This window comes from Perna viridis, chromosome 3 (genome assembly GCF_037379345.1).
Source record: "Perna viridis isolate PV_CMFRI_1.1 ecotype Kerala chromosome 3, ASM3737934v1, whole genome shotgun sequence".
In the NCBI taxonomy this organism is placed as follows: domain Eukaryota; kingdom Metazoa; phylum Mollusca; class Bivalvia; order Mytilida; family Mytilidae; genus Perna; species Perna viridis.
Genome location: NC_142447.1, coordinates 4,875,406 through 4,901,995, shown reverse-complemented (window position 1 = coordinate 4,901,995; position 26,590 = coordinate 4,875,406). Strand labels below are relative to the sequence as shown.

The following is a 26,590-nucleotide window of genomic DNA, read 5'->3' as shown; positions in this document are numbered from 1 at the left end:
AGATTTCCTTCAGCCCTGTGGTTGGGTTATGCAGTAGTTGAAGTAGATGAGTCAGTAACTTGTCTTGTAGGTTAATGGTATTGAGTAGCTGTATGAAGTCTTGCCATTGGGTCTGCAGTTCTTCTGGGTCCACTGAAAAGTGTTCTTCAAGGCTGAACATCTCACTGAACCAAAAAAGTGATGGAAGGCCTTCTGGTGTACCACTAAGATCCAGGACTGAAAGCTGGTCAATGATGTCTGTGTCAACAAACCTGTCTTGGATATTGGTAATCAGTTAGGTGAGAAATGGTTCTTTGACTTTTGTGTTGAAGTCAGAACTTGGAGTAGTTGTCAATTGTATATCAGATGACATCTGGGAGTATTTCAGCTGCCAGGGTCCATCTTGGGTTCGTCTGGTTTCTAACATCTTGATGGTTTTGTCTACTGTTGATTTTACCATGCTGAGGTTAACATCTCTACGTTGGAAGACCAGTGATAAAGCGGATATGTGTGGTAGTGTATCTGCCAGCAACAAGAGTGATCTAAGTGTAGTTGGATCTTTAAGACTAATAGTGCTTACATGCGCTGCAAATAACATTTTTCTGGTACATGTATTAAGAAAAGTACAATGACAAATATTTTATGCAAAATTGAGCAGTCCATGTTTTGTACTATAACAGAACACTATACTGAATTTTTATTGTGCTACAATGTACATATAGCAATAACCTTCTGGCAGGTATATCACCCAATTCTGATGTATATTGGCTTAGTGCCAACTACTCATTACTCTATGACATCTCCATCTCCATCTATGGGACCCCCCCATCCTCATGGCAAACAAGCTTTCATGAGACCACAGAAGCAGACTGCTGTGCTTGAAGTAAATTATGCTATACCTGGCCAAACAGATACAGTTGCTCTGTGGACAATCTCTCTGGCTCTGGATTTACAGTAATCAGATTGTAGGAGGGCATTAAACAAAGTGGACTTTCCAGCATTTGTATTACCTAACAAATACACATTTCCTGAAAAAGAAAAGTTGTTACAGGAAAGGAAAGGAAAATACAGTGAAACTTCTCCAAACCGGACCCTCAGAAAACCGGTCTTCCCTTCAAACCAGCCATTTTAAAAAGTCCCAGCCGATATACCTTAAAACCTGTGTGTTTTGTCTTCAATAGACCGGCCACCCCCTAAGACCGTACATCGGCCTGTTTCTCAGAGTTTTAGTTACATATTTCAAATAAAAACAACCTCTCAATTCCGGCTGCCTAGTTATTGTTCACCTGTAATAAATGTGGCAACGAAACTGTAAATGATTACGTAATATTACGTAATTAATAATTCATTCTCTGACCAGTTTGCATTTCATCAGTGGACAGATGATAATTGATGAGGACAGTAGTTTAAACAACAAATTTAATCCAAACATTACATTTTGTCACTGATTGGCTGTTAATTGGTACGTGCACACGTCAGGCAACCGGAGTAATTTAATAATACAATCTTTACGATTTTTAACTGTCAATTAATGTGACCTGTGCCCAAGCCAAAACATCATAAGGGTGAAGTAATTAGACTTTGTTGATAGGTAATTTACGAAAACAATACAAATAATTAATTACCATCAATAGCCCTTTGATCTTTAATACACATTCTTTCAAACCATGAACATTATTTTGTTGGCAGTACTGTTTGTAAAATCAAATCATTTACAAATGATGCAAGCTTTGAAATGTAATAAAAGGCCAAAAGTTTTGAATTGGCATTAAACATGTCTCGACCAACAAACTGACATGGTGTAGGGTTATAGAACACAATAATGGAAAAAGCTCTTAGAGTACATTGTTATTTTTCACAAAACCGGCCATTTTTTTCTTGTCCCAGTGGTGGCCGGTTTGGAGAAGTTTCTCTGTACAAAACTCACATAAAAAAAAAAAAAAAAAAACATATTAAATGCACATGTACCTGAAGTAAGTCTGCATTCAAATACATGTCAAAGTATGCAAGCTATGAAGAGTAAAGTATAAGCTGATTTCAGTGTTAAAAATGTAGCTGAAAATAAAATGAGTACATATAGTTTTAAAATGTGAAAACATTTATATTCAATTTTCTAGGATTCCTATTTCCCATTACCTGGGGCAAGTGAAATTAGGGTCAGGGAAAGCTAGGTACTTAATTTCACTTTCCCAAGGCAAGTTGAAAACTTCATATGTTGTAAGGATTTGTTTTGTTAGGAAAGCAGTTATTGACTGTGGGAAAGATGATTTTATATGGATTTTTCTCGTGGAAACCTCAATTTCTGAAAATACCTAGAACACTGTATATTGTATGCTAACATCAGCATCATGCAAATTGGGGAATGTTGTCCTAAGGAGTATTTTAAATTTTAAGAGCTTGCTAGTGCAAGGAATAATAATTCCCTTATTCTCAAGCAGTATAAATCCTTACATAGGAAAGCTTAAAATTGTATTTTTTGCTGTAAATATGGAGCTTTGATATATGAGCTTGCACAATATCTTTCATGTTGTCCGGAATCATATCTTTTACTGTGAGAATGCTAAAAATTACCATAGTATTTCCACTGCACCATAAGATTTGATACTAGATCTTCAACTCCATATCCTGTCTTAGCACTAATTAGGCCACAATATTTTATATTACTCCCTCCTGGATTTAAACCAGCATTTTTGCATTCTTTCATTAACTCTTTCTTTATGCGCCTCAAATATCCCTCCTCATCCATTGGTATTGCATCTACTTTATTCCCCACAACAAACAATGGCCTGTTCTTTTTCTTGATTAGCTTAAATAAATTTGACATTAAACTATTTCTAATGTCTGTAACATCAACTATCAGTACAATGAGAGATGTTTCTTCATTTATTGTCTCTATGATTCTTCTGAACTCATCTTCCGTCGATCTCACATTGAGACAAATGTTGAAATTCTCCAACAAAGTACACCGTTGACAAAGACTTCTTTTTAATTGTTGATTGTTCAATGATGTGAACCTTTGACTTGGCATGTAACCAGGGATGGACTGATCTGTACAATGTAAACAGGCACCACAGCCTTGGCAAGGGATGTCACTCATTGGAATCCTAGGATCTGGTGTACCAATCATATTAATATCTACTTTTTTTGAACTTGCAGCCTGTCCTTTCAGTGTTGGTACTGCAATGACATCTTCAACATACGATTCAAGATCACCCTCAGCATATTTCAACGGATCTTGTTCTTCCAAGAGTTCTATATCAACGTCAAGATCCAAACTTTCAATATCAGCAAATGATTCAAAAGACTCTGACGACTTATTGACATTTTCTGATTTCAGTTTAAACCCCTTTTCACTTAAGAATAATTCAGTTATTGCAGACATAGGACTTGACTTAGGATGTTGCTTGCTCTCCGTCTTGGGAACACTTTGAGCCAAAGTACGAATGACACTGTATGAGGAATGGTTGTTGGAGACTAATGACTTTATAGCACTACAACTCGACTTTAATTTAAGCGCATATATCCTTCTTAACATTTTAGATTAAAAAACAAAATAAAAGCACGTTTGGTTTTTTCCCCCACCGACAGGATCCGTTCTAATCTCTCCAGACTTATCGTCTAAACGTTCAAAATGTAAACACCAAAACTCATTACGGAGTGGAAACGCCCATCTCTGGAATTTGTGTAAATTTGGTCTTACAATATGAGCGAAAACGAATTTTACGGAGGAATTGAGGGGTAAATCAACATAGTAGAAATGAAATTGATTGCACGATATTTCAGAATTATGACAAAAATCCTTGTGTCATCATGCAAGTTGTTTATGACACAAGACATCATGTTTTCAGACTTAGCTGGTCATTTCATTTTTTATTATTTTAACCACAATTCAATGAAGTTCAAGTAAATTTATATGCCAGAAACCACTTTTCGGGAATTATCTGTGGACCCATAGTAGACCATTATTTTTTTTATTTCTAGACCATTAACTTCAAGAGCATACAGTGACTTAAAATAACTTGTTGAAGTAACAGTAATAAATGAATTACAAAAATGTATAATATTATTACTTAAAAGACTAACATATACTGTTATGGAGTATAACTGGGTCTGTTTGCCCAGAATCTTGTTGGTCCTACATGTAGTACTTTTTAGTCATGACTGTTCACCCTACAATTGCCATGTATATGATTTGAGAAGAGAAAGAATATGCTATTCATTCAATAGGATTGTGAATAACCATGGCAGCAAGGAAGATACATATATATTTATAAAAAAAATTTAGAAAAAAAAATCTATGAAAAGGTTGAAAGCATATTGTGCTGGGAGGATAACCATAAATAGTGAAAATTGGCCAAACATTTTAATTTTATAAGTTTAATCATGGGTTTGTACTAGAATATACTTTCATGGTTTAATGTACATTACAACTTTTCATTCATATCCATGTACACTACGATAAAATAATATTATCTGCAAAGTATTATTAAAAATAAATTACTGAAGAGTCCAAAGAGGACACAATCAGAAACCCTCTCCTAAACTCTGTTTTCATTTGTGGGAAAGATATATACCTGTACATTTGTATAGTGCTAGAATTTAATAAAAAAAAAAGCCTTTTCTTACAGGGGAGCAACAAAGTCAAAGATGGTGCTCATTCGATCAGATGGAAAAATTGTGGCATGGGCAGATGGGCCATCAACGAATCAATGGGTGAGTACACAAGTTATCAAAGTAAACTGTTTGATATAGCATTTAATTTTAAATTTACTAATATTGTAAACTTGATTAGAAGTAATTATGTTAGCTATTGTAGAACATTTTGAAAGTAATAAAGTAAATTGTCATGAAATGTTTTTATACATTTTGTAGAACTGCATTAAAATAGTGTAAGTTATAATGAGGACTATACCCTCCATCCTTGTATATATTCAAATGCCTGACTATTGGTTTCTGTTGGATTTGTAACCTAGTTGTTAATCTATAAGTAGGCAAGACTCAAGAAAATTGAGTATAATGATTAAGAATATGTCATACAAATAGGTATGCAATTAGTTTATCAAAAATTAACATTGATAAAATGCAAGTCATTTAGAACAAGTTTTTCAGCAAAGTAGACTTAAACGTTTTATATTTTCATTCATTTTCGGAAGATGTCATAATGAAATTTCACATCATGAAAAGTAGTTTCCACGATTGTGGAGGCTATAATCACATGTATCAGATTATGCAACCCTTTGAATTTGTATAACCTAGGTTGCATTAAATGGCAGAAAAGAACCCATAATTTATAGGTTTTGACTAAATAAAAAAAAATTTTAAATTCTAGATAAATCTTTTTGTTATTGTAGCTCATAGGACAAGAGGAATGTTTAAAGCGAGTCAATGACATGACAGTAGAAGTGAAGAAAACAGCTGGTCTCCCTATGGATAAACCAATCAAATCATTGGTAAGTTAAATCTGTTGGTCTCCCTATGGATAAACCAATCAAATCATTGATAAGTTAAATCTGTTGGTCTCCCTATGGATAAACCAATTAAATCATTGGTCAGTTAAATCTGTTGGTCTCCCCATAGATAAACCAATCAAATCATTGGTAAGTTAAATCTGTTGATCTTCCCATGGATAAACCAATCAAATCATTGATAAATTAAATCTGTGGAAAAGAATTCCTTGCTCTCAGGTCCTTGTTGGTCTCTTTTTAACAATTTTATGTTCTGAATTAAAAAAATACAAAATAGATGCCCCCTCGATCATTGATGTTTATGAAAAATGGCCTGAAGAACAAAAAATTAATTCTGGAGGGCCATACTTAACTGTTCATTGACATTTTCAGTAACGTGGTCAAATTTTCTTACACAGTAACTCATTTTTAATCTTTAATTGTACTTGATATTTTATTTTCCAATACAGGAAAATCTCTCTGAACTTAACTGTGCAACTTGTCTGGTTTAGACAGGTGTTCAGTTAATCCAGGGCAAACATATTTGAAGGGTCTTAAAAAATATCTGGATTAGACATGTTTCACTGTATTCTTAAGTTCACACCAGTTTTAAATTTAAGTAGCACTCCAGCTAAGAATCATGCAAAATCTGATACATGGTTGGAAAGCCTACATATTTTTATTTTTGATATTTTGTTTAAAATGCTTTAGTAAACATAAATTAACATTTGGTTTTTCATATAACCTGTGCTCATAGGAGATAAAAATTGTATAGAATGCACTGTAAATGACACTCAAATACAATTGAATCTATTGGATTTTCAATGTTGATTTTCTCCTAAGAGCAGGCAGGTATGCATGAATAATTACACATTTCATAATATAGACCCATAAAACAACTTAATTACAAAAATAAATATATGTAGCCTTATTTGGGGTGTATCACATTTTTCAGATTTTGCATGATTCTTACAAAGACAGCTACTTAAATACTAAGAAATATTTTGCAGGGTTTATGTATGAGCGGGGCTGATCAGAAGGATGCCCAACAACAGTTGATAGATGGAATGAAATCTAAGTATCCAAATGCTAGCAAAGATGTTTCTGTATCAAGCGACACGACAGGTGCTATTGCAACAGCTACTGCATCAGGTAAATAGCCAGGTAGTAAGCTTTATAGCTAGTGGTGTATTAGTGTGTATTTTTGTGGGGGGGAGGAGGGGTTGCAGGTTTAACATTTCATGTTTTGTTGTATAGACGTGTAATATTATTTAGCTGACCGGTAATGTAATTTTTTTTATCCCAGAGTATATCATGCAGGACAAACTCTAAATTTTTGGGGTAGTACTTTGTGTGCTTTTATTTTCACATTCTAATGTTTATCCCTAGTATAGTGATAAATAAATCACTAGAAGAAACAGTTATACTTTTTACTTTAAAAAAAGCATGGTATTTGTTCAAATAAAAAAGAACTTTTTAATGTGATGAAAGATTTGAAATGATAAAAATGGTGTACACATCATTATTGTTTAATAAGAAAAATTGTTTCTGATTGGGTCTTTGTTGACAAATTGTCAAAATATATTTGAAGAGAAAAATTAGAACATTGGTGCTCTAACTACTGGTGTTTATCACTTAATGATTTAATTTCAGAAGTAACTCGCTTTTTGATTGGATAAAAAATTTTGTCCATCTTCTCATAGACCAAATTTCATTATGCAACATGATGTCATCAACTTTTTTAATGATTTACGTGTTGAATTTTGATACTAAAATTAAATTATAAGGAATAACTGTTATATTTTTTCAATCTATTTGAAATAACCTCAATGACCATGGTGCACACTTGAAAATAACTTGCTACGCAGGTTATTTTGTGTGCACCATGAGATTGAGGTTATTTCTTCAATTCAAAGACCAAAAAATATAACCTTCCTTAATTAGTACTTCTCATATTTTAGAAATACCTACTTTGAACTAACCTATTTATACAGATGATTTAATTTGGCTAATTTCACTTGCAAGAAAAATCACTAAAATAAATTGCTGCAAATAAGTCTAAACTAAAAGAATGTTAGACTCGAAATCATATGGCTGTGAAATTGTATGGAAATTAATTATAATTGGTTAACAATAAATTACAGGTGGAATTGTGTTAATATCAGGCACTGGCTCAAACTGTCAATTGAATAATGCCGATGGGAGTATGTATAGGTGTGGTGGATGGGGTCATCTCCTTGGTGATGAAGGGTCAGGTAAGTTGTTTACACATGTAAGAACTCTAATGGGAGTATGTGTAGGTGTGGTGGATGGGGTCATCTCCTTGTTGATGAAGGGTCATGCAAGTTGTTTATACATGTAATAACTTTGATCTGAGTAGATTGTATGTATAGGTGTGATTGGTGGGGACATTTCCTTGGTGATGAAGGGTCAAGTAAGTTCTTGATTCATATACTGGTATTAACTCTGATAGGAGTATGTATAGTTGGGTTGGATTGGTCATTTCTTTAGTGATGAAGGGTCAAATAAGTTATTATGAGATACTGTTATAGTTATATTTTTATCAATAAGCGATCGCATATACTGGTAAGTTCTATTTGTGCAATTGTTGATAAAAAGTTCTTTCTTCTACATTAATATAGCCTACTGGATCTCACAGAGAGCTATAAAGACAATATTCGACCATGAGGATAACTTGTATCCTTGTCCACATGATGTATCTTTTGTTTGGGAGACCATTAAGTCGTATTTTAAGGTAAGATTCTTGAGCTTTGCATTGTCGTAAACGGCGACTAAATAGTGCTCAGAACCCTAGGGGCTAGGGCACCCTGCCCACAGAGCAACTGGGTTGTGTGCCCCAGGTGGTGGAATGGGGCACCCCTGGCTTGTTACATGCTAGGGTTGTCAGGCTGTAATACAGAAAACCTGACTGCAACCCATAATGGTGCACGGTGTTGGGAAAGACGTCACGTTCCTGGCATGTTAAAGAACCTTGCTATGGTATTCGATCGGAGTAAGAACTTTTACTCTCCACCACTGGAGGCTAAATGCCCAACCCTCCCACCTCTTCCTATTTCCAGTGGCAATAAAAATTTGTCAACCCCATTATCCTTGTGTCCCATCCCTTTTTTCATTTCATCATCATTTCATGTTCATTTTATCATCCCTTTCATGTTCATCGCTTGAATATAGCTGATTTATTGCTGCTCGGGCGTTAAACCCCAATTTCTTTTCTTTTATGATACAAACTGATTTCTTATAAGTTTGACTGGTATTCTACTTTCAATTACATTTTTTTCCATATGATAAAAGTATTGTAATGATTATTTCTCATGCTAAAAAGTCAGATTTGTGATAATGAAGATAAAAAGGTTCTTTTTTGAGACAATTTTTCTCTATTTTGGTACAGAATTCAAATAGCTGTTTTTAAAGAGGATACTTTTTATGTATACCTGCTTGTCTGTCCATCTGTCATTCAGACTTTGGAAAACTCAAAAATACTCCCAACTATTTTCATGTAACTTTGGGGAACTGTGCATACCTCTTGGTGTAAACTTCACTAAGATTTTCTTAAATTTCTAATTTTTACTTTCCTCAATTATGGAACTTTTAACACTGACAAAGTGCAAAGCTGTTAATATCATGATGATGGTAAAGTTGTATACCCATTTATTACTAATAGCAACTATTGGATAATTTTCTGATCCTCTTCAGATTAAAGACAGGAACGAGATACTAGGAAACTTCTACACAAACTTTGACAAGTCTTTCATAGCAGGGATGTGTAAAGAATTGGCTAGAGGTTAGTGGTATGTATAGGCTAGTTACATGTATGTAGCTTAGCAGCTTCATAATCAAAGGAGGGAATAGTAACATATCCCCCAGTTTTTTTAAGGTAGGATAAAAGAAAGGGAATATTCAACAAATTTCATATATTCTAAGTGCAGTAAATTTTTAAGCTTGCCTATTTTCGCAGATTTGATCAAGTTAACATATTTTCAGATACACTTATTAGATTTCACTGTTTTGAAAAATGCAACATGTTTCATAGTACAAAAAAATCAATATTTCAGGTTTCATTTTTTGCACTTAATAGTCAATTTAAAAAATAGTGTAAATTAGTATACCTAAAAAGTTACTATGTTTACAGAAAGTGTATAAAAATTGTATAACAAGTTATTTTCTAGATGTATAAAAATTGTGATTTTGTGATATCTTTACTAAAAATTCAAATTTGTGATTTTTCTAATGCATTGAAATTTATAGTATAGTTATCTCCAAAGGAATCCTCCTCCTCTGAATGTTACAAACTCCTTTTTTATTTAGAATGAAATCCTGTGAGATCCAAATTTATTTTGTTTTTAAAAAACAACATCCTATAATTAAAACACAACCATAATTGCAACACATGAGAATCTTATGGTTTGCATTATACGATTATCGTATGAATCGAGCATGATATGATAATCATATTGTTTTAGTTTACAAATGAATATCGCATGATTGTCATACTTTGTTTTTCACTGTCAGTTGATTATTATATGTATCAATGCCAAAATTAATATATGAGAACCATATGCCTATCATATGTAAGTTACCATATGAATACAATATGAATTGAGCTCCATATGATTAACATGGTGGTACAATCTAAACTAAAATTAAACCTATCAGTTGTTTCATTCAGTCACTGAATGTAGGATCTAACAATACTTCATTCTACTTTCTGTTCAGATGACCTTTTCAGAATTATCAGGTTTCTCCCTTTCAAAATCATGAATTAGACTGATCCTACATGCATTGAAACAATTGGTAGGTCTTATTTCAATAAGATGGCATGGTGGTACATTTTGCTATGTATAGTATCACTTTCCTGGTTTCTGTGTGAATGTTACGTATGAGGAATTTATTGTCTCTTTTCTAGTTAAGCATCTGGTTTCTGTTTTAGGTGCAACTGAGAAGAACGATAGTTTGTGTAAGCAACTGTTTATTGATGCTGGAGAAATCTTAGGACGACACATTCTTGGTGTTGAACCTAAAATTGACCAGGTATGTGGTTTGTAGATTAATGGGTTTTATTTTGTTGTTGTTTTTTTTTTTCAAAAAATATGCCATTGTGTTTAGATGGGGGATGATTGTGAATGAGACAGTCTTCCGCCAAAAGCCAAGCAACAAACAATTAAACTTCTACGTGTATATATTGTGTAGTGTCTGTTTGTGAGAGAGATTGTTTTAGATAGGTACATGTATAATGTTAGAAGTTCATTGTTTGAAGAAATTAAATTATGTCTACGTGTAAATCATGCCAATTTATAAACATCAGGACACTATTTTTTTAGACCTTGCTGGATGGAGAGAATGGTCTGAATATTGTGTGTGTTGGATCTGTCTGGAAGAGCTGGAATCTACTGGAAAAAGGTATACTTTAATGGCACAATATAGTTACAGTGGAAGAAATAATTTTTGTGAGGTACCAATTTTGGTGTTTTTTTTTTGGTTTGGTCAATCAACAAAATTAAATTCTCAACAAAATGTGAAATTGCTGTTGAAAAATTAGAAGGTTTTATTCTGATTCTGCAATTCAAAACTCCATGATCTAATGAAATTCAACCAACCATGAGAATTGATACCAATGATTAAATTTCTTTACAATATTCTTTTCACTTTTATTTTTTCCCATTTAATATAGCTATCTATTCAAATGTTAACAATGAATGAAAAATATACGATAAAAAGCATTTACTGCATTTTGATATGATGACTTTTGTTTGGGGTTGTACATGTTGAGCTGAGGTCCAAATATAACATCCAATGATTTCACAAAAAATTGTCTGTGTAATTTGAGTGTATTTAAGTTATGACATAACAATGTTATTCCAAAGTTTCTATCAGTTTTACACCTACAGCGTTTTTTTTTAAATCAAACAACCCAGGTATATAATTTTTTATACTGTGAAAGGACTATTATTCATGGGGTACCAATATTCATGGTTTCCATGGGTAGGCAAAATGCGAAATTTGGTTCCCAACGAAAAAGAAGATTTCTGTAGATGTGTAAACTGAAAGCCTCAAAACCACAAATTCAAGAATCAACGAACTTGTGTTTCTTCCTGAATCCATGAAAATTGGTATCCACGAATTAAAGTACTTTCACGGCGTACGTTCACTCAGATGGAGGCCAGGGCATATGTACAGGAAATACAGGAAAAATTGCAACAATGTTTTATAACATATGGAAAGATATGTTTTGGACCAGTATGTAAATATATGACTTTGTGCACATAGAAACAAATGTCTTCCAAAATTATATGAAAATCATACTGTTTTCATACGTTGAGTAGCACTCCAGCTAAGAATCATGCAAAATGTGATTCATGGATGAAAAGCCTACATATTTTTATTTTTGATATTTTGTTTGAATTGCCATAGTAAATAGAAATTAACATATGGTTTTTCATATAACCTGTGTTCTTACGCGATAAAAATTATATAGAATGCACTGTAGATATCAAAAATAAGGGAGATAACTCTGTAAATGACACTCAAATACAATAGAATCTATTGGATTTTCATTGTTGATTATCTTCTACATGTAAGACAGATTGAAATGAATAATTATACATTTCATAATATAGACCTATAAAATATCTTAATAACAAAAATAAAAATATGTAGCTTTTTTTTTGGAGTGTATCACATTTTTCAGATTTCGCATGATTCTTTCAAAGACAAATACTTATGGGAAAAATATAATATGGTTTTTATTTACTTGTTTTTCATGAATTAAGTCCTAAATATATGAAAAACACATGTGAAACGTGTTTTCCATGTGTATTAAAAAAACAAATGTTGCATTTTTCCCTGTGACGTGTTAGTTTAACTTTTGTTGGTTTTTGTCCAACATTAAATTGAATTCAAAACAAAAATCGACATGAATTTTTGCTCCATGTTTTTCATAGAAACTGTTTTAATTTGATTTATGGATTAACATCAAATTAATCTCAAACTCATTAAATTTTACATCAGCAATTTTTTTTTTCTATCAGGTTTCACAAATGTTCTCAAAAACAACAGTAAAAGAGTAAAGAAGTTTTGTCTGTTGGACTTGAAACAATCAGCAGCTCTCGGTGCAGCCTGTCTTGCCGCGAAAGATGTTCAGTTCACATTACCAATGGACTATAGCGCCAATGCTACAGTTCTCCATAAAGCAGTGTTGTGATTGGGGACTAAGGATCTGTCAAAGAGCAATACAAACATTGTGAAATAAATAAGAGGGACCAGCTTAAATGAGAAAACTGTGGGACTAATTTATATATGTTTATAGTAGCTAGTTTTGTTACTTATAGAATATGTGCCAGTCCAGATATACATTTGTAGATTATTTTGCTAGTGCAATTCTTCTAGAACAGTGTAGGTATCTACAATCTAGATACTGATGCCTTGCACAACATAATTGTGGAGAGAAAATGACTTAGGTTTGACAACCTAAGAACAAATGAAGGTACATTGTATACAGAAACTTCAACAAGTTTGCAATTGATGCTGACATAAAATTGAGCCAATTCATTGTAGTCTGATAATGGATGCTGGTAAACATAAATAATTGAGAGAAATTACTGTCAAGGGATACAAAGTTCTCTTCCCAATTTTAAATGATGTTGTATCATTTAATTGAATACAGGTGCATATGGTGACATTGCATTGTATTCTGCTTTTTAGATATGTTTGGTGCTTTTTTTGTAATACTGCTAGATAAATGGATTTTATTTTGTTCATATCAAGAGCTCTTAGATTGCATTAGGTTTTCAAGGAGGAAGCAATAAAATCAAAATGCAAACAATTACATCTAGTCATTAGTTCAAGATGTGCATATTCAGAAAACAAAGAAATTTAGTAATTGGTGAAGGATTTTAAAAACAGAAAATATTGGTATTGAGGTTGTCTTAGGTTGTATTACTGCTTTCATTTCTGAAGGTCTATAACTATTAACAATTTTTCAGTGACTTCTTGCAAATTGATAAGTAAATACATGTCCTCTTTAAAAAGAAGAATAGTGTGATATCTTATTGACATGGCAGCAATATACATGATTGTAAACTCAGAATGATTGAGGACATTTTTAAAATACATTGAAGAGTGTCAAAACTGGTAGATTATTGTATAGTTTTTATTTGGATTTAGTATACACATGTCCACAATGAGTAGGAACTAGTATGATAGAAAAAAGAATGAATATGGTGAAATATTACAAATACACCCAGCATGTAACCTATGACTTTCAGAGATCACCAAAGGTCTTCAAGTAGTGTAAACACACCTTTAAGTAGGCTCTGACAGGCCCCGACATTAAAAGTAATAAAATCCACTGTAACAGAATGATGAAAATTCTTCAAAATCAAGCTAAAAAGTAACATAATGATACAAAGACGAGTTGAAAATAGTGATACTGATGTCAGAGTAGGTTACTGAGTGAATTAAATAGCTCTAGGTAGTAAACTGCCTTATATTATACTGATGTATTCTGTGGAAATGAAGCAAGACACACTGGTGTAATGAGGTACAGATTTCTACCTGGATGACTATTTAAATCACTAAGTGGCCTACCTGCCTTGTATTGAAATTGATGTCAACTCATTTTCAACTTGCTGTAAAATAGGTTTTATTGTAATGCAATGATAGAGTCTATCTCAATTTAGTAATTATGAAAGCTGATTAAAACAGCAAAACCCATCAAAACCCAACTTTTGTTATGATTGGATATGTCTGATGCAGGTAGTGTTCAGTTTACCTGTGTTTAAGATAGATTGAATATTATATGATGGGATTTCAAAAGGTGTTCTATATTTGTTGAATGTTTAGTAAAGACTATTGAGTGTTTGGTGGAACAATTTACTGTACTGCAAAGTGCTTCAACAAAATCTCCCAAGTCAGGTTTTAAGTTCAAACCTGAATTTGGAAGAACAGTCATTTGTTATAAGTAAAATATTGCTGAATATTACAAAACTATGAGTACAATAGTTTCTGAGTTAACAAGTAAGACATTGATGATTTTTTAAAATAAGTTGTTTAATTTTTCTATTGGTGTAATTTAAAATTGTTACATTTATACTAGTATTGAAACTTTGTTATAAATACTTTGTCCATGAGCTGTTCAATAAAAGATTTTCTGAAAATTCCTTGTTTTGTAGTTAATACCAGTAATTACTGGGAAATTCTCACAGATTGATTGATATGGTTCTAATGTCCAATGGCAGATATTTCATACATTTCAAGGCAAGAACAATTAACCAATCTAACATACCCTGCTTTGCATAAGTCAAACACCCTGAGCTGGATCTTTATTGTGCTTGTTAACAGCATCTACAGCCCACTGGTAGGCATGCCACCCCATTTGGACACCACTTGGACACATTATTCAGACTTTAAGCCAACTGGTCATTTCTCTATCCCCTTTAATACATTTTCATTGTGGAGAGGCAGTGACTACTAGTTTTTTAAGTACTTCTCTGTCTAAGAATCAGGCAAAATGTATATATGGCATGGCACAGGAAGAAAAAAAAAAGATTTCATTTCATTACACAAGTATTTATACCTTATAATGTTAAAAAATAACCACCAACGTGTTTGTAACATTTGCCTTTTTAAGATATTAAAAGGTCAAATTTATTTGAAATGAAGTATGGAAAAATAGCGGGAATATTCCCCCACTTTTTCCCTATATAAACAGGAAAAAAAAGTTCTACTTCATAGATGCTTCAGGATAAATTTAAATAGTTTATTTGTTGTTTTCTAGATGTAATGAATACATCTAAGGCAAAAAAGACCGAATTGAGAAATATTTCAAATTTTGTGCCAACCATTGCCTGATTCTTACACAGAATGGTACATTAGTATTTTGCGTGACTCGAACAGAGTTCAAATCCATGACTTCCAGTACTCAAGACAAACACACTACCACGAGATCATCAAAGTGGTGATATTCTAACTGAACTTTGATGGTAATTATAGTCACACTTCAGAGGTCAAAGAATGGAGTACATTTGTAATACAAAAATATGTTTTGTTGGATATTCCTTCCCCTCCCCAGAAAGAATTGCCCAATGTTCCAATTATTTTTTCAAGACTGCCTAAACTGAAGTAAATTCCATGGATGGAATACACTACCACACCTTCTAAAAATATGTTCCAACCAAACCTTGCAACATTACCCAAACTAAAAGATCTACATGTAATTACTAAAACCAATCAAAATATTTATTCCCATGACAACTACCTCAAGACAGAATGTATGCTACTGATAATTATTTTAATAATAATGTATATACTTAAAAAATTCAAGATATATTTTGTATTAAATTACTATCATCTCAAAGGTTCCAGTGGCTTAGACCCTGACTAATTTGAATTCCTGTGTCAGCTATATTTCTATATCCCCTACTGTACAAACAATTAAAAATTTAAATACAATGTAGTGACAAAACAAGTCATCATAAACCTGGTTGGTACCAGAGTCTATCAACAATAGAATAAAAACAGATTAGAAATCTTATGTTTATTCCTTTAACATACCTTAAAACATGATAAAACAATACTTAGTTGTTCTGAATGAGTATTATAGAAAATATGACTAGATTTCATCATCAGTCTGCTGGATTTCGATTATCATAATACTGATCAAGTTTCATGGAAATCTGTCAACACTAAACCTTGTAGGGTCTGACAAATAAAGAATATTACATCCAACTTATAATACCATACAGCACAGACTATAATAATAGTGCTGATTTCTATATTTGGTAACAATGACCTCCACCTTGGTTCTGAAGTGGATTATTTCATATCGTTTCAAATTGGTTATCCCCAAGCTACAGAAGTATTAACCATGATTAGAATTAAAAAGACTTTTGTATCAAACCAAAACTTGATAGTACTATGATTCAGAAACTGTTGCATCTATTTATTTTTCAATGTTGTGAAAATTTCGATAATTCTAATTCACATATAGTAAAAACTTGAGTACAAATCTTACTTATTGTGGTTACAAACCCAGTCAGATTTCCCAATAATAAAAGAAAATATTGAAGGTAATTTCTAATTTTACTGTTATTGTGACCTCAACTTAAAACCTCCTAATTGTGGCTTAGTACAATCTAATTAAAAAACACTCATCAATTGTTCCATTCAGTCACTGTATTTAGGCTGAATGGTACAATCAATGGGTCTAATTTTAGTAAGACTCGGTTTAGTAGAGACAGATTTTTATGATTTACACCATAACAACAACATTGCAGTGATTAATATTCAATGAGCACCAATAATGATTTCATTCACAGCGAAAACAATGGTAATATTCAGGGGATACAGTTGGTATCCTTTCGATTAAATACCAATATCTTATGGACTTGCTTAGGTAGTTGACTGAACAACAAGAAGGAGATATAAAATTCTATCAGACAATGGAATAGATATTGATAAAAATTAAATACATTTCTAAATTGTCCAGTCAACTATTTCAGGAAGTTCATCAAATCATTGTCATTTTATCAAGGGAAGGCTGAATGTATTACCTGAACAACATTATTGAATTCTCTGTAAAATATAATTCAATAGGAGACAGTAAATATAATGTTTACACAAAATTCAAAGCATCAGAATACTTTCATAATTAAGATAATAGCGATAAATAATCAAAAAAAATGCTAGATTTCATCATAGATGTAGATAGCAACTATTATTGAGAAGATAAATGAGTGTGGATAATATGTTGTACAGGTACTTAAAGGGCTATATATTTCTTTTATAAAGATGACCTGAATACAAAAATGGAACTTAATTTCATACTGCATTTTTACAATTTAACATGATTGAAAATACAATTTCAAGTGTAACTACTTATTATCACCAAGAAAAAAAGAATGGAAATATGGTACAGAAAATGGGAAATTAAAAATCGTGGAAAAAACAGTTATGGACTGTGAATGTGATAAAATTATAATATATATAGAGTGGTCAACTAAAACAACAGACTAGAACTAATAAAATAAGTGCACTATTGCACATTATTGAAAACAAAAACCCTCTAACAAATAAAATGTTATAAAAATAACGCTAACAAAAGCAGATAGTCAAGCATATCAACATCAATATAACAAATCAAAAAATAATATAGACATAGGGCAACATAATATTAAAAAGAAAATATGACATGTGTCCAGCTTTGACTGTACAGTGGGAAATTTTTGGTGAGATTCTAATTTTTCTCTATATTTGTCAGGTCTTAAAACATGATAAAACAATACTTAGTTGTTCTGAATGAGTATTATAGAAAATATGACTAGATTTCATCATCAGTCTGCTGGATTTCGATTATCATAATACTGATCAAGTTTCATGGAAATCTGTCAACACTAAACCTTGTAGGGTCTGACAAATAAAGAATATTACATCCAACTTATAATACCATACAGCACAGACTATAATAATAGTGCTGATTTCTATATTTGGTAACAATGACCTCCACCTTGGTTCTGAAGTGGATTATTTCATATCGTTTCAAATTGGTTATCCCCAAGCTACAGAAGTATTAACCATGATTAGAATTAAAAAGACTTTTGTATCAAACCAAAACTTGATAGTACTATGATTCAGAAACTGTTGCATCTATTTATTTTTCAATGTTGTGAAAATTTCGATAATTCTAATTCACATATAGTAAAAACTTGAGTACAAATCTTACTTATTGTGGTTACAAACCCAGTCAGATTTCCCAATAATAAAAGAAAATATTGAAGGTAATTTCTAATTTTACTGTTATTGTGACCTCAACTTAAAACCTCCTAATTGTGGCTTAGTACAATCTAATTAAAAAACACTCATCAATTGTTCCATTCAGTCACTGTATTTAGGCTGAATGGTACAATCAATGGGTCTAATTTTAGTAAGACTCGGTTTAGTAGAGACAGATTTTTATGATTTACACCATAACAACAACATTGCAGTGATTAATATTCAATGAGCACCAACAATGATTTCATTCACAGCGAAAACAATGGTAATATTCAGGGGATACAGTTGGTATCCTTTCGATTAAATACCAATATCTTATGGACTTGCTTAGGTAGTTGACTGAACAACAAGAAGGAGATATAAAATTCTATCAGACAATGGAATAGATATTGATAAAAATTAAATACATTTCTAAATTGTCCAGTCAACTATTTCAGGAAGTTCATCAAATCATTGTCATTTTATCAAGGGAAGGCTGAATGTATTACCTGAACAACATTATTGAATTCTCTGTAAAATATAATTCAATAGGAGACAGTAAATGTAATGTTTACACAAAATTCAAAGCATCAGAATACTTTCATAATTAAGATAATAGCGATAAATAATCAAGAAAAATGCTAGATTTCATCATAGATGTAGATAGCAACTATTATTGAGAAGATAAATGAGTGTGGATAATATGTTGTACAGGTACTTAAAGGGCTATATATTTCTTTTATAAAGATGACCTGAATACAAAAATGGAACTTAATTTCATACTGCATTTTTACAATTTGTCATGATTGAAAATACAATTTCAAGTGTAACTACTTATTATCTCCAAGAAAAAAAGAATGGAAATATCGTACAGAAAATGGGAAATTAAAAATTGTGGAAAAAACAGTTATGGACTGTGAATGTGATAAAATTATAATATATATAGAGTGGTCAACTAAAACTACAGACTAGAACTAATAAAATAAGTGCACTATTGCACATTATTGAAAACAAAAACCCTCTAACAAATAAAATGTTATAAAAATAATGCTAACAAAAGCAGATAGTCAAGCATATCAACATCAATATAACAAATCAAAAAATAATATAGACATAGGGCAACATAATATTAAAAAGAAAATATGACATGTGTCCAGCTTTGACTGTACAGTGGGAAATTTTTGGTGAGATTCTAATTTTTCTCTATATTTGTCAGGTCTTGGGAGATGCATAAATAAGAGTGTGCCAATGTTAAAGTCCAGATATTATACACATAATTTCCATTCCATTAAATCTGAAAAAGCAAAAACAAAGACTGCAAATTTTCTTTTAATATCTCTATTCAAGGAGTGAATTGCAAAATTAGGCACCAGCAAAAATTACCCACTATCAGATAATTAAATGTTTATAGTAAAACCTGTGAAAACCAAACCCTTTTCATAATGGATTTCTTTCAGTTTTGGGAGATGTTTGGTTAACAAAAGTTCAAAATACATTAAACTTACAGAAAAGGACATCAGCAGGATGTCTGGTTTACACATTTTTCTGGTTAATTCAGGGTTTGAAGTAGACAGGAAACACTGTACTTAAATTTCATGATAATTTTCATGATTATTGGTTTTCAAACATGTTTTAAGATTTCTAAGTTCATGTTTTGTTGAAAGTCACCATATGTTTAACATTGCAAAAACTTGCTTTGTAAATAAATACTGATCCTGAAATTATGAACATAATGAAAATAAATACACTATAAAAATGAGTACATTTACAGTGTTTGATATCTAAAGAAACAGAAACCAAAAAACACAGACATACAATCTGTTATAACTTACAGTGGAGCATAAAATGAGATACACAAACATCTTGATGCATTATTTCTCCTATTCTTAGCCAGCAATTAAAAATACATGTGACTTTATAACCACCTGGTGATGATTAAATTACCCTAATTTACAATTCTCAGTTTTCTAAATATTTCAATGGAGAAACTGATTCTCCTTCAGCCTATTCTTGAATTAAATTATTTCTCTACTCTCTCAGTAAAATCAAATTTTAAACAAACTCTTAAAGCTTGCATGTTAAAAATCTAGATTTTACCACTTCAGAGTCATGTGATGACACTTACATAGACTATAGATATGGCGTGGATAAATCTCTTAATAGTTCTTTTTAACAAACTTAAGGTGTACTAGCGTACTTGATTTGGATACCAAGTTCTTGGATGAACCTGCAAAGCCTTTGTAGGATGTAGAAACACAAAATTAAGTCTACGATAATACTACAATTTACATTGGACTGAATATTAAAAATTTACAGATGCTACAAATATTTAATATTTACACAGCTTATGCCTGGCACATCTAAATAAAAAAGCTTTTTCAATAAGGATTATTAAATAGGTCTACAGTTTTTACAATATTTCAAAGAAAAAATACACAAAAAATTCTAAATATTGTAAACTACAAACAAGGTTAAAGTATGGAAGACGATAAATGAGTGTTTACTAGGTCTACCTCCTAAAAATTGAATCTGATATGAAGGGACATCAGAAGAAGCCTGGTTTAAGGAGGTAGACCTAGGGTAAGAGACACAAATCTTACAAATCATTGGAACATTTGTATTCAGCATTTGACATCAATCAATCTAATGTAAGCATCAAATGGATTGATTTCATTCTGTTTCAAATGAAAGCTTGATAGGCTTTGGTGAAATTGAATATGATACAAACATATCAATGATTTCAAAAGTTACTTCCCTTACTCTAGGTCTACCTCCTTAAACAAATTTACTGTTTATTCAGAATTCAGTTCAGAAAGGTTTCATTGTACATATTGAAGGGAAATCAGGTTTTCAAACTCAATTACAAAGGGCTTCTCGTCAATAAACTGATCTGAAATAATATTAATCTCTCATCCCATGATGAACATCTTTCAAATGATAAATGAAGACTGACTGCAGAAATAGGGCCCTTACAACTTGGTAAGATAGAAGTGTTCATTGTTTCCCAGCGACTGACTGCAGAAATACAGCCCTTACAACCAGCTAGATAGAAATGTTCATTGTTTCCCAGCAACAGCGTGGTGTTGTACAAATATAATGGCAGCCATTTCCTTACAAAATTCTTCGAACACTATAATAGCCTCTAATCTGTTCTGTCCTTCAGGTCTAAAAATATTTAAATGGGTATTATAAATGTTAATTGTAAATAAACTATAATAGCATGCTCGACATATACTTCCATGAGGTAGGGTTTTGATAGAACTAAAGAATTTTCCTCGCAGTAGTGTGTATTGAGCATTTTCCATCCATGCTTATCGACTATCCGAGAGTCAACAACCATATTTTTTATTCTCTATAATTTCATGCAAAGGGGCAAAACTCAAAGAATCTTGCTTACTGCTAAATGTCAGAAGATAAAATTTGACTAAACTTGACTACAGAAAAGAACATGTATTCTTATATATCCATCATCACCTAGTATTTACTATCATTACTAACCAAGAAATAGTACAAATATATAAATGCATACAAAAGAAAAGAGCTAATAAGTGCACATGCTTTTACATGGATAATGTCAGAAAAACATGCTATGTTATAGAATGAAAAAAGATAGAAAAATGGGCAGTTCTGTACAGTTGTAGTATGGGTATATCAAAATAAACTGTTTAAGCGAAACATGAAGAAATATAAATTTATTAAAAATCGAAACCTGAATTTCATCTGAAGATGGTATTCCTTGTCCATCCTTAACAACAATAGCTTGGTGATAAAAATTTGTTTACTTTGCAAGTATACAATTTCAACAAATATATGCAAAGCCATATTATTTTTGTGGTTCTCAGGCCATTTTTCATGAACAACTAAAAGCCCTGAAAATAACCTTTTTATTGCTAAAAATGTGCTACAGGTGATGTTCTATTGTTTGATAGCCAGAAAAGGGATAGGGTAGGGGAATTTTTTTGTAACTTAATGTATATGGGGTTAAAAACTGACGATAAGGCACTCCAAAAAGAATTAGGGAGAGGCAATGAACCAAGATTATTTTCCTGATGGCCATATTTCTATCAACTTGCTTTGAAGTAGATATGTGCTTTGTGTTATTCCTGCACCATGTACTATGGCAAGCCAAGTGGACAAAAATCAATATTTTGTAATATTAGAAAATGAATTTTTTAATATTACAAAATTGTTTTTTTGATATTAGAAAAGACTTTTTAATATTAGAAATTCATTTTGTTATATTACAAATTCCAGATTTAGTAATATTATAAAATATCACACATTTTGTAATATTACAAACTGAATTTTTAATACTAGAAAATGAATTTGTAATATTAGAAAATCAGTCACATTTTTTAATATTACAAAATGATTTTCTAATATTAAAAAATGATTTTTAATATTAAAAACATGTTTTGTGATATAAGAAATCTAATTTATAATATAAAAAAATCATTTTTTAATATTAGAAAATGTTCATTTTTGTCCACTTTGGCTTGCCATAATGTACACTTATAGATATTTAGTGTTACTTAAGGTGTTTGCAAACTTGTGCTCTGAACTGTAGAGAGCTTAACTTTACCTCATCTATTGGTACAATTAATGTACAGTACATAACAATTCCCCTCTTGAGTAATGAGCATGCAAAGCAAATATCAGAAGAAAGTTAAAAGTGAAAGAGAGAAATGATACAGGGGAAACTAACACATGATTTTTATCACAACAATCATGCAGATAATTACTAGGGTTTTTTGTGGATTTCTTGGAGTGAGAGACTTACCTATCAATGTCATGCAAACTCTGTCTCAAACTAGTATGAATTCAAATTAATTAATATTATAAACATATAGAAACATGCCATGACAGGACTAGTATGAAATATATTTATAGATACTCTCAGAATTAAAACAAAGTTGGAGGACATAAAATAACATGCTATAAATTAATATTGACATTTATCATGTCCATGAACTCCATGCAAGTAAAGTATGCTTAAAAGAACATAATAACAGAACACAATAAAATGCATGTATAGTTTTTGAGTTATTAGTTTTCACTATTTTCAGGGTGGACAGAAAGCAGCAAAAAAACGTCCTTGCAAAATGGATTTAATACCATATAGCATTAATAATTTTTGAAACCGTGAAAATGATACCCATGATTATGTTTATGTGACAGAATCCGCAAAAAATAAGCAACCATAAAAATTAACACCTTTACAGTAATTTTGGAAGGCTTTGTCTTAACAAAATATTACAAATCATAAATACACTATGTAAAAAATGTAGGTATACACCATAAAAAGTTGTAAATTATTTAATAGGACTAGTTTCTTCATATTTTTGGATAGACGCAGCCTTTGTGTTGAACAAAATGGCGATTGTTTCGGGGGAAAATTCTTGAGAAAAAGTTGAGATGTCTGTAAAATTGGGTAAAATTTATGATGTAGTGAAAAAGACTGTCAAACGTCTCTGACATTGGTCATATGTTTATTATCACTTTTTTACGAAAGCAGTGGTCTTAACAGATTTGAAGCACATCATATTAGAACGTAAAATTTATCATAAGTTATGACATCATAATCCTATATTCTATTGTGACATCATAAATTAAGATAAACTTTACTCTTTTATATAAAATTGACACCTGTTATCTAGAAGCACCTGAATAAAGTTAAATCTACCTATTCAGTGTAGGTAATAAAATCTTTCTTTGGTCTCACTAACCACTTCTGGGTCAAATGGCCACCCGCTATGTAGTATCAAAAACACACTGAACCTCAACCTATGCATTGTAAGTGCATTATTTGTGTGTATTCTAATTAAAAGTAGTCAAAATTAAGTTGAGAATGTGTACTTAAAAACCATATATGCAATTTACTACAAAAGTGTATGAATATTGTTTACATGTGTGAGTAATTTGCCTCCATGCTGTCAGTTAGCAGAAAAGGTAAAATTGTGGATTTTCAGTATTATTTATTAAAGTAAATTTTGTGAAGAATTTCTACAATCATCGTACCATTAGCATAACCATTGTGAAAGCCTTATTTTCCCAGCTTTGCAATGGTATGCAACTTTAAGATGTCATTTGTCCTGGGAATTCACAGTGAAACTTTGAAAATTACTTTTTTAACTTGTAAAGTAATGGAAATGTTAGAAGTGGTTAGTGAGACCTTTGAAGTATGTAACTCAATTCACGAAAGTAGGAAATTAAATTTACCTGTGGAGAGTAGGTGAAAGTCCCAAGAGATTCTTTCTTGCCATGATCAGTTTATGCCCTAGACCTTGGTCAGCTCCAAACTGGTTCTTTATTTCATTGGCAACCTAAATTAAGAATAATATAATGATAATCAAACTCAAAGTTATCTCTACTAATACATTGATATAGACTGATTTTATTAATAATGGCCTTGTCTAAAGTAAGAGTAATCAAGGGAACCAAAATTCTAGAAGAAATCAAAAGAACACAATCCAGGGGCAAAGACCCGACATGGAAAACAGACAAACACAACAAAGAACATAAAATAACTAAAATAATAAGTACAAAAACAAAAGTAAATGAGCAACTCAGACTCCATTACATTTTGATCAAAGTAGTTACATTCTTCAAGATTGGCAGTATATGACATTCTCATTCTAGTTTTTATTGTAAAGCCTACCTATAAGAGGCCTAAAGATGATGTTAAGGAGGTAGACCTAGGGTGGGTCTAGGACATAAGCCCCCCGGACAAAAGTCCCCCATCTTATAATAAGCATAATGTTATGTATAGATTTCTTTTTTTTGGTGTATTTTTTTTTCTTTTGTTGTGTGTTCCTTTAATATTTGTACTGCATTTTTTTTGCTTGTGTATATTTTTTTTTAATTCTATTTAGAAATGAAAACAAAAAATTAAATGGTTTCAATTAAATATTTCCTGACTTCCATTTCAAACTAATTGACAATTGTTATCATAGTTAAGTAATCAATTATGAACATCATGAAAAGGTCAAAGATCAAAATACATTATAACTAATTGATTATACCATTCATTTAAACTTTAAAACTTAAACTAAAATAAAATTTCAAAAACGAAATAAATGCTTTTGTCCTGATCCCACCTAAGATAAGGGACACAACTCTTAAAAATCTCATTTAAGCATCAAAGTTACTTGGACTGATTTCATTCTGTTCCAAATGAAAAGTTGAGAAGCTTTGGGGAAATTGAATATGATACAAACACTTCACTGATTTCAGGAGTTATTTCCCTTACTCTAGGGATACCTCCTTAAATCATATGAAAAACAAAACATGCAATATATGGTTGTATGAACTACCTCAATATCTTTAAGATAGATGATGAAGTGTATTTTGTATTTATAGTTTTCCCTTGCCGAAGGTAGTGTTATGTACACTAAAAACCTGTGATCCTCCCAAAATTCAATTAACCCTTAACTCCTATAACAGAGTCCTCAGCCATCAACTACAGTATAACCTGTCTAAATGCCCACCTCTATTCAGTGACCTCCTGCCTTATCTGACCTTTCATAACCCTTCCAACAACTACAGGTATATTGCAATATGTTTTAACTGCATTTAAACTTCCAGCACTGAATTAGCTAAATTTAACTCTAATTGTTTGAGACTCCATTAAAATATTTCTAATTTAAACTTTATAGACTGCAGAAATGCAATATTCAACTGCAAAAAATGAAACATTCTGTTTCTTTAATTGTATCATATGGATCAATAATTTTGCTTGAGATTTTCTGTTGTGACAAAGGAGCCCAAGATTTTGATAGGAGTTACCATGGGAGCTAAAAATATTCTCAAGTATTTTTTAAGTTCTGTGGTGCTCCAATGGGCCTTGATTTCTCAAGTTTATTATGCATAAAACCCATATAAAAAAATGGTTGAAAAATACATAAGAACTTAAAAAACGAATTAGCAAACTGCCACTCCAATAAACAATTACCTTTTGTAGAATACTGAACAGTGACCTTATATTATCTTTACACCCTATATAGGGATCCATGAAGAACTCCTGTAAGTTTGGATGAGGTATCAATGCCATCTTGGAAATAACAGAGGTTAACTGAAGGTTTACAGTATAACTCTGAAAAATTTAATTAGATTGAAATAATAGAAGTCAACTGTAGGTTTACAAGTTATAATTCTAAAAAAATCAGTGAGATTCAAATTACAGAGGTCAACTGTTGATTTACACCTTAATTAAAAAATAAATAATAATGGAATTAGAATAAAAGAGGTCAGCAGTAATTTATACTGCATTGAGATTAGATTAACAGAGTAGATAAATACTGTAGCTTTAAAAGTTTTAATGTGATTCAAGTGACATAGATCATCTGTAGATCTGTAATATATTCATGGTTTCTGTGATCAATGTACTTTCCTGCAGTTTTCAA

General features: G+C 31.5%; 3 protein-coding genes across 4 annotated transcripts in view; 1 reads left to right on the top strand and 2 right to left on the bottom strand.

Moving 5' to 3' along the window:
• LOC148620746 (nitric oxide-associated protein 1-like) overlaps positions 1-3,600 on the bottom strand; it is a 28,690-nt gene extending 25,090 nt beyond the window's left edge. The window contains exons 1-2 of the mRNA XM_088574499.1: positions 2,551-3,600; positions 879-1,007 (exon numbers count right to left, since the gene is read on the bottom strand). Coding sequence (XP_088430625.1) covers positions 879-1,007; positions 2,551-3,514 — 1,093 coding nt within the window. The 5' untranslated portion in view covers positions 3,515-3,600. The remainder of the gene's footprint in view (positions 1-878; positions 1,008-2,550) is intronic.
• On the top strand, positions 3,591-14,596 carry LOC148620745 (N-acetyl-D-glucosamine kinase-like). The gene is made up of 10 exons (XM_088574511.1): positions 3,591-3,717; positions 4,608-4,692; positions 5,331-5,429; positions 6,434-6,575; positions 7,568-7,678; positions 8,066-8,178; positions 9,138-9,225; positions 10,372-10,472; positions 10,763-10,841; positions 12,470-14,596. Exons 1-10 carry the CDS (start codon positions 3,683-3,685, stop codon positions 12,640-12,642), a joined length of 1,026 nt encoding a protein of 341 aa, XP_088430637.1. The 5' UTR covers positions 3,591-3,682; the 3' UTR covers positions 12,643-14,596.
• Positions 14,597-15,960: 1,364 nt separating this feature from the next.
• Positions 15,961-26,590, bottom strand: part of LOC148620744 (FHF complex subunit HOOK interacting protein 2A-like) — a 26,039-nt gene continuing 15,409 nt past the window's right edge. Inside the window, exons 15-18 of one of the 2 annotated variants that reach the window (XM_088574497.1) lie at positions 26,140-26,280; positions 24,408-24,511; positions 22,969-22,998; positions 15,961-21,353 (exon numbers count right to left, since the gene is read on the bottom strand). In XM_088574497.1, the coding sequence (XP_088430623.1) occupies positions 21,245-21,353; positions 22,969-22,998; positions 24,408-24,511; positions 26,140-26,280 (384 nt within the window). In that variant the 3' untranslated portion in view covers positions 15,961-21,244. The remainder of the gene's footprint in view (positions 21,354-22,968; positions 22,999-24,407; positions 24,512-26,139; positions 26,281-26,590) is intronic. The other variant, XM_088574498.1, reaches the window with a different exon arrangement.